Here is a 16,788-nt window from a genome sequence, read left to right as displayed (position 1 = left end):
AGTCATCTCCCTTCTGACCCTTCTGGGTTCTTTTTTCAGTGTGGTTGCAACTCCTTCTTTCAGTTTGAGTTTACTGAATGTGCCTGGTGGTTCAGTCTATGACAAAGTCTATCTCACTTCAGCCATCTCTCACTGGACCCAACCACAGCTCCAAGGACTGGAAAAACAGGCAGAGCTAAGAGTCTTTGGGAAGGGGGCACAAAGATTAGAGTTCTAGGATAAAACCAGTAGGATATTATTACTATTTACTGTAAAAACAGCTGTTTCCATCATAAAGAAGATCTAAGGTTGTTATTTGGACAGCACAGAAAGATTAGTGCCAATTATAACATTAACTATGAAGGAGTCAGTTCCCAAACTCAGCTATAGAATATTATGGAATTGCTGGGAAAGAGATTTTGGAGAACTACCATGAGTATAGTGCAAAGGAAAGAAACTGAAAGGGAAAATTTCTGATCTTTAGACCTGCACCATAATGCTGGAAGGACAGAACGCCAACACAGGGTTTGCAGACACAGAGTGTAAAAATACATCCTTTTCCACTTTACCACTCTGCTTATTTCCCACCTTTTTACTACATTTATTTTTTCATCCACTTATTTAATCCCATTTCTTTTCATCCTCTTTTTTCTTTTCAAATCAGCACATTTCACATAATTTTGGCTACGCATGACAAACAGTTCATAAGAAAGCCTTTTCTGAATCACAGCAGCCTCTCATTCTGCCTGTGTGCTACATAATAGGGAATCTGGATGGGGTCAGTGCTATTCCACGACTGAAAAAGCTTTTCCCTTTGAAGGAGTGTGCCTATCAATACACAAATAATTAATACAAAACTAATGCATGGCATAAAACATGCGTTCTGAAGTGTGCATTTAGGAAAGTGAAAAATTTGTATGACTAATTTAGAGTAAATGTAAAATTCAAACTAATTATTTTGTTGCCCACGCACACACACATTATTTTTCCTCATCCACCTCGTTACCAAGTGTTGTTAAGTGACGAGACCGAGATAGGAAGAGATTGCACTCAACAAACAACACTAGCAGGGATAAATGGCAGATGAAGCCATCACTCTGGGAAGTGATACCTCATCATGCTATATTCCCATGGCCAAAAAGAAACTAGTGCATAACACTAGCACATGAATAACCCTAACACTCCCCAAAGCTAAGCAGCAAATTCTGACCTTACTCCATGTTCCAGCTACACGGAGCACTGCTACAGCACTACCAGCCACCCACGTACAGAGAATGAAGGGGAGAGGGATCATTAAACAGAAACACAAATGGAGGAGAAGAGTTCAAGGGGTGGGGGGAAAGAAAGAAAAACCCAGTTAATAAAAGGGATTAAAGGAACTTCGAATTCAATTAAGTGATGACTCAAAGTCAAAGCAGATTGCAGGTTAAAGCTGCATCTTTCTCAGTACTAAAACAGCCTTTGAGTAAGTTTCGTTTCCAGTTTTAAAGGTTTTGTTAGAAATGAAGCACGACAGAAACGTGACCCTGGTAGTCTTGTACATTGGATTAATTGAGATTTCTTGAGCTTTGGCAAAGTGCTAGTACAATATAATAGCCAAATTGGTGAAACAAATCATGTTTCGGGAAATCATTGCCTTCACTCTTTTAAAGAGAATGAAGGGAAATCAGAATTATTTTTCTGAAGAAAAGATAGAGTACAAAAGCAATTCTCTTATAGGAATCAGTTACAGGCTGCAGGGGAGTCTATACATGCTTCTGTTAAACACACAGCCATCAGCTCAAGAATCATCCATCCTTTCTCAATTTAGCAACCTTACTAATAAATTAGAGAAACCATTTCATTCTCTTCAATTTTAGAGCAATTAAGAACTCCATGCTTGCCATATGAAAGATACAGCAACACCTGCTGTAGTGGCCTTGTGGTTGAGCACACACACAAAAGGCCCCTAAATCCTTCATGTTGTTTCCACACCTTCTACAGAAAGTGGAGCAAACAGCTCTCAGAGTTTCTACTTGATCAAAACACAGACAAAACATACTCATTGGACAGAAGGGGCAAAAAGTTGGGGTGTATTTTGATGAAATGTTTGCATTTCAGATCTGATCCTGAGTTATTCCCTGTGCTGATTTTATTCATATAGCATTAACTTGGCTTTATTCTGTACCTATCCTCATGTGAAAGATACCAGCAGGATGAGCAAAGACACTGGAAACTGGATGTGTCAGCGCTAGAGGGGGTGAAGGAAGCCACTTGTGTGCTTTGTGAGGAGTCCCTGCTGTGTCAAGAATTACGCAGAGTTTCAGGTGGGTTTTGGTCTCAGTTGCGACCGCAAGCGTGGGGGCACTCATTCTGCAGAGTCATCAGGAGAGCCATGCAAACCCAGCAGCTCAGGCGGCTTTCTAGGACAGGCAACAGTTCTTGGAACACACAGAACCAAACTCCACAAAGTCTCCACCACCACTTCCATACTGGGCTGGGGTACGGTTGCTCTTTCTGAGCAGCTGGGCAGGCACACATGCGCTCGGCAGATAGCAGGGAACACAGCTCCAACCAGAGCACACCCGGTGTAGACACAGTGAAAAACTTCTTAGCACACATTATCTCAATTTATAAAAGAAACTGGGAAACAAGGAGATAGCAGCATTCAGTGTTAGTCGCAGTGTGAAGCAGCAGAAACAAACTCGGGGTGCTTCAGCCATCGGAAAGTGTTCAGCGGGAGAAGGAAACCGGAGAGAAGCTGAAACTCAGAAAAAAGGCCTTGATCCAGCTCCCACTGAAGTCAATAGCAAAGTCATTCAACTACTTCAGAGTGCTTTCCAGCAGGCTGCAACTATGCCATCCAGAAACAAGGCAAAATTCACATTCCAGGAGGACAAAAAACATGATCCTAACATAGGAAACTGCTACAATATTAACTTCTGACAACATTCTCTTCAACGTATTAGTCAGCTGCTGAGAAATTCAGTGGCATGGCCTAAACATATGAGTTTGCAGTTTGGGGGTTTAATTACCACTTTATAATTTTGCAGAGCTTAGTATTTAAGGCAATTTTCACCTTTTTAGGGTTAGACTGAAGCAGGTGGACAGGTACTGTACCAGTTAACATTAATTTACCAAGGGAAAATATTCTCCTTTGGGAAGGTTCAGCTTCAGGTGTTCTGTGCAGGATGTAATGTGCCAGTGGTTTAGGCACTGATTTACCATCATATAAAAAATAGGTGTGGCATGAAAAATAAGATATACTGAGTCTGGACTGTTATTCTACTAGTTTAAATACGGTGGCAAAATTTGGAAAGCATGCCTTAGGGAGTGGCTCTGCAATATTCTTTATACAGACAAGTGAGATACAAGGCTCACTTACTAATACAATAATTACAGTGGTTTGTGTTGAATTGTCTGGGGGGAGACTACTTCTTTAAATGTTAATATTAAACCATGCCACCAACAAAGAAAAGGTATGGTTAAATACATCAGTGGTTAAAACAAGCTAGGATGGTACAAGGAGCTTTGTTAAGACTTGTTGCAGTGGGCTTATGGAGTGTCCAGAATTGCTTTGTTATAGATGTCAAAGCAGATGGGAGAAAGTGGACACTTACTGTATAAAAGTCGTGCCATACACAACTATTATTGCTGGTTAGATTCATTTTTTTCTCTTGGCTAATGTGCACTATCAAAACACTAAAGCATCCTGAAGTGAGGTACGAGGGGAGGATAAATAGGATGGGTAAGAAGTGCAATGTATTAAAGAAAGAAATTATGCAGAAGTTCACCTGCTGTTGTCAAGATCAAGACATGGAGAAGAGCATCTGCAATAGAATAGATGGTTTAACATCAAAAAGGAACAGAAAGGGGGGAAAAAGGAATGAGTTAAAAGAAATACTGAAACACTGGAAAAATGAAACAGATTTCTAAAGCAAACACATGATCAGATACATATATATGCATTCTCCTCACACGTGGGGAAGGGAGAAGTGAGTATGGAAAACAAGCCAACGTGAACAGCCTCAGTTCCAAGTGGCCACTACCAGTACAGCAGTGAAACTGCAGGGATCTGGTTTCTCTATGGACATTCTCACACTGGAAGCCAGACACCTAAAATGCACAGCTGGATTCCAAGTAAAACTTTCAGAAGCAGATAAAGGGAATGCTGCTTGGTTTAGGTATCCACATCTAAAATGTGGGCTGTGGGATACCAAAGGGTAAGTAACCTAAGGTAATTCCTGATAGCACAATTAATCAAGTTTTTCTTTTCTTGAAATCCTCTACCAATATATTGTCCTCCACTTCCTTCCATTTCAACATGTTTCTTGTCCTCCTTTTGTTCTACAAAACAACAAATTTCAAACTCTCATTTTCACCTGTTTAGGCTCCCAGTAATTACTTAGTGTCACGTGGACAATTAGTTTTCCAATGTCCCTTTTTATTATATGGATTCCATTGCCATTTTCTTCCATTAACATGCTTTGCTATTAATGAAACACACTCACTGTTTTTCCTCACTGTAATTTTCTGAAAAAAGGCCATAAAGCTGCAGCATAATTTGCAGTCATTTAGACTTTCAGATTTAAGAAATGACTATCAGCTGGTCGCTGCCAGGTCCTGTTTCCATAACGATTTCCAGGAAATCAATATCACATCAGGAAAAATACATTATGGATTCAAAATACAACACTGGAAATACAATTTGTTTACCTTGTTAGCAAGGATCCAGCCTCCTTTTTTGCAGAAATGCAGCTAAGAATGATAATTCACATTATTTGTCACAGTACGAGCTGCCCAATCTCTCTTTCCATCAATGATTTCCAGCAAGATAAACTCACTAATAATATTCCAAATGTGTAATTTATTTCCAAGATACAAGTAGTGACATACTCTGACCCACCCATTAGTCAAACAGGGACTTCTTCAGCAAGTTATATACAAGAAATCATGATCTTTCCTCAAGCAGGAGTTGTACTGTGAGTCAGAGCTGGAAAACCTGCAGAGCTGCTGTGTATTTGCTCTAGAACACAGTACCAAGTTAATATCAAAGCACGGACCCAAAGTTCCTTCCTCACAGTGCCATGATCCTGATGACATGTCAGATTTGCTCTCTTATCTACTGTGCCTCTACACAGCTGTCAGGAAAATTCTTAGAAATATAATCTCTACAACTAATTTCACTGTATCACCAGAACACAGGTAGGAGAATATAGTTTTGCACATCATTAAGACTTTAAAAATCTTACAGTCACCCTTATCTTTACCATTAATGCATATTCTTATGAGAAATAAAAAATATGGTACTGTCAAGCAATGTCTAAATGCAGAAAATCTTTCAGTTGTGTGATTTATTGTTTTTTTTTTGCCTTCCCACCTAATAAAAATACAAATGTTCTTCCACATTGTGTGGCATGAGACTAAAACTTTGAAACATATTTGCATTTATGTAGGCAGTAGTTCTGTCTCTCACATTCCAGCAGGAAATGATAAACAATATCCCCTAATATCAGCATCAAAGTATAAAACTCTTATTGGATATTCAGGCCTAAACTTTTTGGCATAGTCAGAGATCCTTAACTTTGCTCAATATGTAAGACCAAGTAGTTTTCTGAGAAGAAGAAAATCTGATTTGCTTGAAAGGGAGTTTAAGTGCAGGAATTCATACTTTTTTCTTCAGCCAAAGTAGGAAACTATCTGGAAACTGTCAGCAGCATAAAATGACCAGGAGACCTTTATGTTGAGATTTTGAGCCCCACAAGAGCATTAGCTCTTAGGAGAGAAATATTCTTGGGGTTTCAAAATGGTTGCCAAAGACTCTGACCAAAGAACTTAGTTTTTCTTTCTTCCTGATGAAACTATCAACATATTGAAGGAATGGTTATATTTAAAATTTAAATGGATCGTTAAAACATTTTCCCTTCTGAAATTCCAGACATGGAAGAAGATTTGTTTAGTTATGCAAAGGCTGAAATACATGTGAAGTTTCACATTGAGAGAACAGCTCTTTATGAATTCATCTTTTTGCCTGGGAGTGTTACACTGTGACCCACTGTGTAGGAACACTTCCCCACAATGGGAGATCAGTAAGAACCCTACAGCAATTGGGGGTTCACCACTGGAGTGGTGCAGGGAGAGAAGTGTCACTTCTCAGATTATACAGAATACAAACTTACTACATCTGTGACAAATAAATTCCCGTCCAATACTTTGCTGATGCGTTATTTCTCAAAAGCACCATCTGAATTCAACATATTTTCAGCGTCTTGGGCAAAACCAAGGCCACGCCCTTGCACAGGACCACTGACAAGGCTTCTCTAGGGTTTCTCTGAGAAGTCTAAGAGTTTTCTCTCGTGGTAGGTAACTACTACTTGCCTGCATGCCCTGAATGTCAGCAGTGCTGCTGCCTCATAACAGCATGTGTCTGCACGTGGAGGGGAGCATGGCTGACGGCGGGGTTGTGCCTCACAAACACAGTTGTTGTTCCAGCACAGCGAGTGCAGCCATCATGAACTTGTACAACCACTTCACTTTTAAAATAAGGTCTCACAAGCAAAACTCTAGTAGTCAATGTACTTTTCTAAGAAAACAGATGCACCCCAACAGTTTATGATAATGCAATGACTTAGACCAATGTAAACAAGATCAAAACGAAGTGTTGGACAGTCTTTTTCAAAGGCTGAGGAATTGTTTATAAAGGTTTCTTTATTACAATATTTAGTGTCAGGTTAGTGTGTATATGTAGAAAGAAGAACATAGTGTGTGTTGTGTCAAAATCCACTATTTCGTATAAGGCTGCAGAGAGTGTTGCTCCTATTAAAATCAGGTATTTCATCCTTCCACTAGAATGCTGGTCATCCCAAAAGATGGGAATATCACCCATGCTTAAAAAAAGCCCCAACCAAATAATTGCACATCCATGAAATAAATGCCACTCTTCTCGAAATTATTTAGTTCATCCTCTGCACTCACAGGAAAGACCTACCTTTGGAAAAGGCAAATTTATACATCCTTTGGAAAAAATCCATAAACTCCCTAGGGTTAGACTAAGCACCAAAGCAATTTTAAAGCCTTCATACCAGCACATAAATGTAAACAGATACATACTTTACATATTAAGTATTTTCATTTCATTTGTTAGTTTTGGAGCTCATGAGAAGCAAATCCAAACAGCACTGGTCACAATCAACTATCCCACGATCAGCAAACAAACAATATTTTCATCTATGTCATGTGAGTCAAGCTGACAATATTGCTCCTCCTCTAGAGCAGGACTGCCTGTCATTCCAAATGGGACTACAGTGCTGTTTTTTAAAAGTACAGACTGTAAGATAGTAGCAAATTCATTTGAGATTCACAAAAATAATTGTGCTGTCCAGTGATGCTGTGTACACTGCCCACACAGATTAAATGCTTTTTAATTACTCCAGTTTCTTTTGAATTCATCTGCACATTCCCTATCCAATCTGATAGCAGGACACAAATGTATAATTCAGTGTGAAGACTGAAATTACTCAAAACACAGTAAGTAAGAGCATTTAAAACAAATACAGTCACAGATTTTAAGGCCAGCCAGGATAAGTTTTGTAAATATGATCTTGGCTGGGCCTGCATTTTGACCTGCCTTATGTCAGACAGTGAGTTTGCCTAATACAAATGCTTACAAAAGAGTTCAGTTGTACATGAAGAGAGAGGTCAAATATGTGCAAAGCATGTAATGTTTAGATTGCTTGTCCATTCATGTAATTTAGAAGGCAAACACTGGAGCTGGTGCTCACCTCAACTACTCCACCAGCATGGTCAGCACTGACCAACTGGAATGATTAAGCAGTTGGTGTCAATTACTACTAACTCTGAAAGGCATTGTATTTATTTCTCCATAAAATGCACACAAATGCCTGCTTGCATATGCCATTTATCATGTTCATTCCCCTTGAACTTGACTGAGGGCTCAGTGACTTGCAATTCTTTCAGTGAATAATCTTGGTACTCGAGTTTGCTTGGTTGTCAGAGCTTAAAAGATCATAACAATTTACTGGCAGCTCCAGGAGGCAATGAATTAAAATACAGCTCCTAGTTAAGCATTAGTTGAAGCTCATGTCACTGCAGGTACTCTGTTGCTCACTTTGTAGTGTAATGCTAATTGATACACTCACCCTGAATGAATAGGGCTGGAAGAAAGAGCCACATTGTCCAAGATTTCAGGGCCCAAGCTTAAACGATATGAATTCCTTTCTGCTTCTTTGGCCAGGGTTGTTACCTTGGGAAGCAAAATAACCCCATTTTACTACAATGAAAACAATCAATGAACAAAAAAAAAAATAAGATGTATTTCACATAGTAGTGCCTAAAGCATTTAAACATTTTCTTTTACAACAAAGCAGTACTAACAGCATTAAGATACTAGAAACCCTTATTGTAGCATTTTGCATTTCCCTAAAGTCATCTTATGCTAGTGGTCTCAGTGGAATAAATGTGATTTAACTAAGAAGGCATTTCCTAAATCTCTTTTTTTTTTTTTAAAACTACAAGCATGTTTCAAGGCAGTATCTTTTAGGACAACAGCTATGAGCCCATTACATCCCCCCAAACGTGTAGCACTATGTCTGTTAGCAACACTCAAATAGCAGTTAAAATGGAGAACATTAAGAACACAGTCCCTGTGCTGTATTCACACAGCTTATCCATTTATTTTGGAATAGAGTTCAACCTGCACAGCTCAGTATGCCATTAAATATGCCTGGAAAATAGAGAGATTAGTACTCAAATGAACCAAGCAGCATACACCACACATCTGACCAGCACCTTTCCCTGTTTCCTGATCTCTGCAGCCCAGAAGGGGCTCTGAGAGGTTTGCTCACCTGCTGGCTGGGGATGAGCACGGTGTCGTCGATCATGGCGCTGTCGCGCAGGTAGGAGGCGTGGCTCAGCGTGTGGGACCTGTCGGAACTGAAGGACCGCAGGCTGGGAGGTTGGTAGGATGCCAGAGCAATGCATCAGCAGCACACAGGATGTTGCAAAGGTGTCATGACAGATCGAGTGGGAGAATGAGAAAAGCGTGCTATTAGCAACAACATGCAGCTTCCAGGGGCAGCAGAGCAGTCAGGGGAAACAGTTTTACACACCTGTGTTGTGCCACTTGTCTGACCATGGGCCACAAAGCCTTTGCACTGACCTACTTGCTTCTAAATGCAGAACCTAGAGATTAATCTATGTGGCAAGTTTTTTATACTCACAAATACTTTAGATTTGGGTTTGTGGCATGAAGGTTTCCTTTTGACAAAGAGCATTCATTTCTGATAAGGCTCTTTGGAGAACTTCTCTGCTGCATCACACAAGCAAACCACTACAGAAAACCAGGATGCTCCCACCTGAAGAAAAGCTAGAATGACTCTTTCTGAAGTTTTGTTAGGACCTACTCTCACCCCTTAAACTGTAAATCAGTAAGCCTGGCATTGTCCCCTGGAAGGTACACACAGCAAGGCAAAGTGTGGCCAGCCACAAGCTCCTGTGTAAAACAGAATCTTCCTCTGAATCGCAACAGCATCTGCAGGGAGACAGCACCAGTGTGAGCACTGATCTCACTGTAAGTACACACAGCTCTACACAGCACTGGTTGCTGTAGCAATGAGAGGTGCAAGGCAGTAAATAAGCTGCTTCCAAGCTCTGGCTCAGAATGTAGCTGCAGAATCCACCAGCAAAAAGCAAAAAAAAATAGACAAATAACACACCACAGAAGGACATATTGAAGTAAATGGGGTTTCTGCTACCAAATAGCACAAGTTTTGACCTTTTAATATTCACTAGCTGCAGTATGACAACAGTAATTTTTAAAACCACATCATCCACCTTCAGATGTTGTGTGTGTACTCTGATGTTGATGTAGACCTTGAGGAATATTGCACTTCTAACTGAAGGAAGCAGTTTTGTGTTCCTGGCTTACACATCCATGAGTAGTGCTGTTAATGACTAACATGCCAGAAGAGAACAATAGGCCATTTATCCAGATGCACAGAGTGTTAAGGGATAATTCATTTTCAGCAGTTAGTGATAAAAGTCATGGGTTCATTACAGACATGAGTTTCAAAAGCTTTAAGTGCATATCAAATACCGTCTGATTCAGACCATAGCCTTTTTTAACAATAGTTACATTCACTCCATATTTTTGATCCATTTATAGAAGCAAATGGTTCTTATTTTTATTAGAAATATATGACATTGAAGAATAATCAGTGTTGTTGATCATTAGCTTATACCAATGGCCTGCTCAGCATCCCAGGTGGATTGTACAAAACTGGAGGCAAAGATAGGTGTTACAGAACTGCCAGCCTTCAGAAAGCCTTGAGAAAAAAGCAAACCAAAAATTAACATGTTTTCTCTGGCTGAGGAACAAGCCTCAGTAGCAGACCCCATTTACCACCATTATCCTGTGTTCATTTCCATGTTTGACACTTCCAGAAGCATTTTGCTGAGCCATGCAATGCTCGTGAGAGAGTCACCATCCAAGCTGTATGTTCTGCTGTTCAGCTAACACAATGTCCTGGACAGATACCAAACGAAGGGAAGTCTGAACTGCATTTGGCTGGTTCTCCCTAAGGTGATTCTGCCCATCCTCACTGCTACTACCACCACTACGAGTAGCCCAGTGCTATTCACTGTGTAGCAGCTGTACATAGTCTCTAATAAATACATCAGGGAGATGGGATTTATCTGCAGACAGGCACTCATGACTGAGGGACTGCAGGTAGTTTTAGTATAAATATATAGTATGGTATAATACATAGTTATATATATTATATATATAAATTCTCTGCTACAGTAAATTTCAGAAGTAGTGCTCAGATGGCACTGCCCAATCAGTGCATTGGATCAGCTCAGTGAAGAGCAAACCAGGAGTTTAAAGGTCTGTGCCGCTCAGACTTAGGAATAAAGGTACTGGTTGAAATGACAGTCCCCTTCTGGACTGAACACAGGATTTACTGTTTGTTACTGCCTTAAGCATTCAGGAATTCTACTAAATATAAAAAAGTCTACCTAAATCAGACACAGGACCAACACCTAAACGCAGATTCTCCTCAATAAATTGATAAATCTGAAGTCTGAAGGGTTGTGGGACCAATAGCACTCAGCCCCAGAGACAAATCTGTGGAACCCAGGAATGCTGCAAAGCTCCTGGAACCTAAGAGTGCCTCTTGCCCGTGTGCACAGGCACAGATCACCCACCTCCAAGCCCTGAATAAGGCCCTGGTGGCATCCAGAAAGTAGGACCAGCATCCCCATGCCAAGTTTCTAATCTGCTTGACTAAGGGACTTGCAGTGCACACCCACTTCCCAGCCTAGACAGAGACCTAACCAAGTTCTAGTCCAATTGAGCATCTCTCTTGTTTACATGTAAGTGGATATTTGTGGATATATGCGCTTTCAGAAGCTGAGAAAACACCCTGGGGTCACTGAAAACTGTATAAATCAACCTTGAAAATGTTTCTCAACAGCAGCATCATTCCTTTGGTTCTCCAACTCAACTTTCTGCATACAGCAGGCCTCCAAAGTAGATGAACAGAGTACAGGTGCCATAGGAGGAGATGGACACAACAGGTGCTCATGCTATGTAATACCTACCTGGGCATGATGCTAATGAAAGCATATGGAAAAGAAAAATGAAGGGGAGAGAGAAATAAAATAAATAGGGAAGATGGTTACAAATAAAAAATACATGGCTTTAAATCAAATTGTTTAATGCCTAAGATTACATGAGTCTAGACTACTAATACTATCTTGCTTTACTGACTTTCCTGAAAAATCAAAGTCATTATAATGCAACGAAAATCACATTAAAAGGAAATGCAAAACAACTGAAGCAGTCTCTGTGAAAATTCTTAAAATCAGTAACCTGAAGGTGACAGAAAATGAGACCATGGAGTTAGAAATGTCCTTCTTTCATTATTTCCCCCTTTAGGATTTTGCTGCATATCAGTACACTTTTGCTTGACACAGAATTTGAGATAATTTCCATACAATACAAAATAAACCATATCAGTGACATGTCAGTGAGAATCTACTGAAATCCACTGACAAGATTTAAAAGCTAAAATGTTTTAAGTTTGAGCTTAAACTGTCTTAACACTTGCCTACACAATCATTTCTATACAACATCTTAAAACCTAAAAATCTCCCAAACTTTGTTACCATTCAAAGAATAAAAGGTTTTGATTTCAGGCATTATGATGCAGTTCATCAACTTCCTCTGAGAGTTAAAAAGCCACACAGTCACTTTGTTTTCAGAGGACTCACTGTCTAAAAACCAGAGACTCCAGGCTTGCAGGACCTGAATGATGGGATTTACACATGCTGTGAGGCAAACCAAACTGTTTCCTGACATCTTTTGTTCCAAAAGCAATTCCCAGCCTACTCAAGTAAACAGATCGGATCCTACCGGTTCCACTGAGCTTCAGAAATGCTGCCAGAATAACGACCAAGACTGGAAAACGAGGTAGCTTCAAAATTCTGTTGCCAGGATTTCAACTTTTTTTCTTTTATTCCCTTTAGTATACCCCAGTTCTAAAGGCAGTGAGTCTGGAGACAGTGCTGATTGCACTCAGGAATGCCTGGGTGGCTGTTCTGAACTAGAACTGTGGGAGTTGATCTGCCAGCTTGAGCCTACCCTTATGCTCACTAATGAAGGCTTTCCTTTTGGGAAGGGAACTCCATATTTTTTGTAGACTATAATGACACTTTCAAAAAAAAAAATTTAAATCAAAGCTGAAGGCATTACCATTCCACAAAGATATCTAGGCTAAAGTTAAACTTGTTAGATATACGCAAATCACATTAATGTTTCTATTTTATTATTATTACTATTATAGTTGTGTCAGTAGAAGGACAATTCTTCTCTTTCTTGCTAATCTGACCGTGAGGAACCAGAAAGAGTGGATGTGCTTGCAGACAATACACTCACTGCCAGTCCAGTGCAGAATTATCAAGCCCATTGCCCCTCTCCTGATACCTTGAGCCAGTAAACCACTCCAAAAAGTCAGCTCAACTGATGCTCAAAGCCCCTGTCCACCCATCCCATAGCTCATGGCAGCAGGAGATGAGGGTGACCACACCTTCCTCCTGCAAAGTGGTGACTGCCACGCTGCCACACCAAGTAAGCAAATGTTGACCAGCACACCCCAAGCAGAGAGACCCTGCAAAAGGATTTCCCACACTTACAGCAAATGAGTGCACAAGTATCATGAGAGAAGTGATTTATCTGGGCAGGTACCTGTCTGAGCGTCCTCCTTCCAAGCTGTACCTCAGGTAGTTCATTCCATCTAAGAACTGGCTGCTTGGCAAAGAGTCATCTCCCAGCTCCCGGAGGTCTTCTGGCCTGAGGTACTCCCCGCCATCTCCTGTCATTGTGTCATCACCTGCAAGTCAATAGGCACACACATGAGTTTGATTCCACTGGCACCTCAGGATCTAACAGCTGGGTGGCACAATGAGCAGGAAGGCATTTTCCACTCAGGAAACATTGCAGACCACAAGCAATTAATGTATTTAATCAAACTGCCACATCAAGCAAGATATTTTGAAAAATAAAATTAAAATCAAGGTGATTAATCAATTAGATTCCATACATTTTTGCTGTTGCACACACTGGCGAGGAGCACATTTCTTTGCTATGCCCTAAAGTGTGGTCTTTCTGTTCTTTAATCCATTTCAGCCTTCTGGACACAGCTATGCTGTATCCTGACAGCTCATGGTTAAATATCCCCACGCATTTGACTGTAATCTCCGTGTTTTCAGATGAAAACATGCTTTCTGTGGCCTTATGCCTTAGAGTTACAAAGGCTGATTTAAACTCTCTACTATCCAAACCATACATCATACAAGGCTCTGTCACCCATATTCCAACATCTTTCTGTGATCAGCAACAACATTGATATTTCTAGAACTGGAAATAAGCTCACTTGCATAGATGGGAATGATCATGATTTGTAATGAATCCCAGCCTAAACGATCATTTGCTATCTGACACAGTAACCTTTATGCATGTACCCTGGATAATGAAACTGAATCCTTTTATTTTAAGTCAGAATTATTTTCCCCAGGAAATTCTGTCTATATGAAGTCACAGTTTGCTTTACCCCAGCAGACTAACAAAACAGATTCCATTGCCAAGCAACATGTAGATATTTCCTTTCATTCCCACTTGCAAGACACTTCCTCTCCACGGTTTCTGCCTGGATATTTCAGTCATTTTCCCGCTGGTAAATCACTGCAGTGTGAGCTTGCCAGAGGCTTGGTGGGACCCACACAACATGACCCCAGGCCACCAAGAGCTTCAAGCCTTCTCATTTTCAAGGCTGTGTGGGCAAACTGAAGCTCATCTTGATGCTTGTTTTCACAAAGCAAATCAAGTTATTTTCTCTAGCTTGACATTGCAGCTAAGAAATAATAAATATTTGTCATCTAAAATTAAGTTAACTTTGGGGGGGTGCTAAGATTTTTATACATACACAAATACTATATGTAAAAATGAGTCTTGAATCTTTTCAGTATAACAACAAAAACTCTTGAAAATTCCATCTGCCCACATTAAGAGGGAGAAACTGGGCACAGTTTCACAGAAAACAATAAAATGCATTTAATCATTTCATGTTTCCTGTCTTCTGACAGATGATGCCTCCTGTTTCCTGGGAATGTCACATTAAAAAGCACAGGGCTTAGTGAAAACTTGGAAGATATTGAGGCAATGCTGTTAATCAAACAGTAAAAGGAATTTCAAGTTATATTTCAAATAAACTAGATAATTATAATCATGCCAGACATTCCATTTATAATAGAAACAAAGGCAAAATCTTTACAGTTTTCATCACACCCACAACCTTTAAAAAAAAATCCAAAGTGTACTCTGATTTCAGCTTTGGCCTCTCATCTGAGAGCTGTCAGTAGCAGGGCTAAGTGGCAGTGTTTGATGTGATGGGACATGTGCAAACAGTAACCAGAGCAGGCACAGACATCTCGTGAGGGAACTGCCCCCATCCCCTGTGCCCTCCCTCCCATCTTCCCTTCTGGAAATGAATGCCCCAAACATGCTGTGCCTCCTAGCATATGGAGAGAAAAAAAGAGGTGTTTCACTCGAAATGGTTGCATGTTCAGCTGACCAAGGGCTTCCTGACACAGCAGATCCCACCAGATGGTCGCTTTCTGGTGATACAGGAACTGCCCTTTTTCATCATGCCAGAAACAATTCGTCTGCCATCTCATTCCCCATCAAACTCGTGCCAGGAACATTTCCACCACTTACTAACCACTTTGTGACAAATATAACCCTTGACACGGATGCTCCATGGTTTGCTGTTGCAATATATGAATTGGCAAAACTGTAAAATACAACTACTGTACAAGAATTGCTCTGGAATTGTTTCTCACAAAACAGAGAAAATACAGAGAAAAATATAGAATAAAATAATAAAGGAAAGAAATTGCTCTTAATAGGTGTTTTTAAAGTCAGATATAGTTATATGAGTTTGCCAAAATTACAGTTTTCTCTGCAGCATACAGATATGTCTAAAGCTCACCATAGAAGCGCTACAGATGGAGAAAGGACAACTATAGGCAAATCAAGGCAGTGACAAATTTTATGGAATACATATTCTCTAACTGCATGGTTTCTCTGACACTTTCTTTGGACACTTGCATCTCCCTAAGTCAATCCTCTATTTAGCAGCCCACACCAGAAGCTTCCCTGGATTATAGCTTGGCTAATGCTTTAACTTCGCTTATTTTTGCCAGTCAGGAAAGTGGGGTTTGACACGTGGTTTCAGATATTGATACATGACTTAAAATGAATCATCACGTCAGCTACTGGGAGCTCAGGGCAGCACTCACAGAATGGCAGAAGGTGAAGCAAGTCTCAAAAAAGAGAAGTGCACTTCTACTCTGGAGGACCTCTGGGGAAGAAGAGACATCTGGATTTTGTTTTCTTGAATACTGACCCATTGCAAAAAGAACTCCAGTACTTGATAGGTGGTTACTGTGGTATTTAGGAAGTTGCTATGTTGGATCTAGGTAAGAAACAATAAAATAACTGCAAACTACCCCTACATCCCCAAGTCAAGGAGCTTTACTTCTGTAAGTCAGCATCCCTCGGTTACATTTAATACTGCTGAATACAACGTGCTTTGTTTAGAGGATGAATAAACTCAGCGGTGCTATTCTAAATGTGCTGGGTTTGAATGGGCAGCAACAGCAATGTAAGTCGATTAAGAACAATTCCTGGCTGCAACTTTAACTTCCAGATTTAATTAAGGAAATTAAGTTTTCCCACTAGTTCAGGTGCTTCTTTGGGAGGAATTCAGGAGGAATTCAGGAGGAATTACGTGCATATACAACAGCAGTGGATTCTGCCCAGACTTAGTTGCTCATTTCTCACACATAAGCAGCAGCATTAGCTGCTCCATGGCCACGTGTGGGTGCACTCAGGAAATTCATTGTTGTATTTAAGCACTGTGGGAGTTTTTCCTTCTGATCAGAAATCTGATGCAACCAGATATAGGATCAGCTGTGAACTACTTCCTGGAATCCAAGGTCACTACAACGCAGCAGTTCACAGATACATCTTTTCCACCAACTCTTTGCACACAACCACCTTTGTCTATCCCTTCTCTGCAATTGCAGTTTGGTGTGAATTAACTTTCCTGGTTGCCATCTCAGGCCATGCTGCTCCTGACAGCGTTGTCTCACCCTCTATTTCATCCTTTCTATTCCCTTCTGCCTACAAAAGTTACCTGTCTGGAAAATAACTCATCAGGACAAAGAGATTCATTTTCAGACAGTTCT

General features: G+C 40.4%; 1 protein-coding gene across 49 annotated transcripts in view; it reads right to left on the bottom strand.

Moving 5' to 3' along the window:
• ANK2 (ankyrin 2) overlaps positions 1 to 16,788 on the bottom strand; it is a 271,811-nt gene that overhangs the window by 42,035 nt on the left and 212,988 nt on the right. For 14 of the 49 annotated variants that reach the window (XM_033059491.1, XM_033059494.2, XM_033059495.1 and 11 more), the window contains 6 exons: positions 13,226 to 13,370; positions 11,581 to 11,592; positions 8,823 to 8,925; positions 8,118 to 8,221; positions 4,675 to 4,716; positions 3,753 to 3,788 (listed from right to left, as the gene is read on the bottom strand). In XM_033059491.1, coding sequence (XP_032915382.1) covers positions 3,753 to 3,788; positions 4,675 to 4,716; positions 8,118 to 8,221; positions 8,823 to 8,925; positions 11,581 to 11,592; positions 13,226 to 13,370 — 442 coding nt within the window. The remainder of the gene's footprint in view (positions 1 to 3,752; positions 3,789 to 4,674; positions 4,717 to 8,117; positions 8,222 to 8,822; positions 8,926 to 11,580; positions 11,593 to 13,225; positions 13,371 to 16,788) is intronic. The other 35 variants (XM_033059510.1, XM_033059524.1, XM_033059529.1 and 32 more) reach the window with 8 other exon arrangements.

The sequence above is a fragment of the Catharus ustulatus genome, chromosome 5, assembly GCF_009819885.2.
Source record: "Catharus ustulatus isolate bCatUst1 chromosome 5, bCatUst1.pri.v2, whole genome shotgun sequence".
In the NCBI taxonomy this organism is placed as follows: domain Eukaryota; kingdom Metazoa; phylum Chordata; class Aves; order Passeriformes; family Turdidae; genus Catharus; species Catharus ustulatus.
This window is presented reverse-complemented; position numbering and strand designations above follow the sequence as displayed.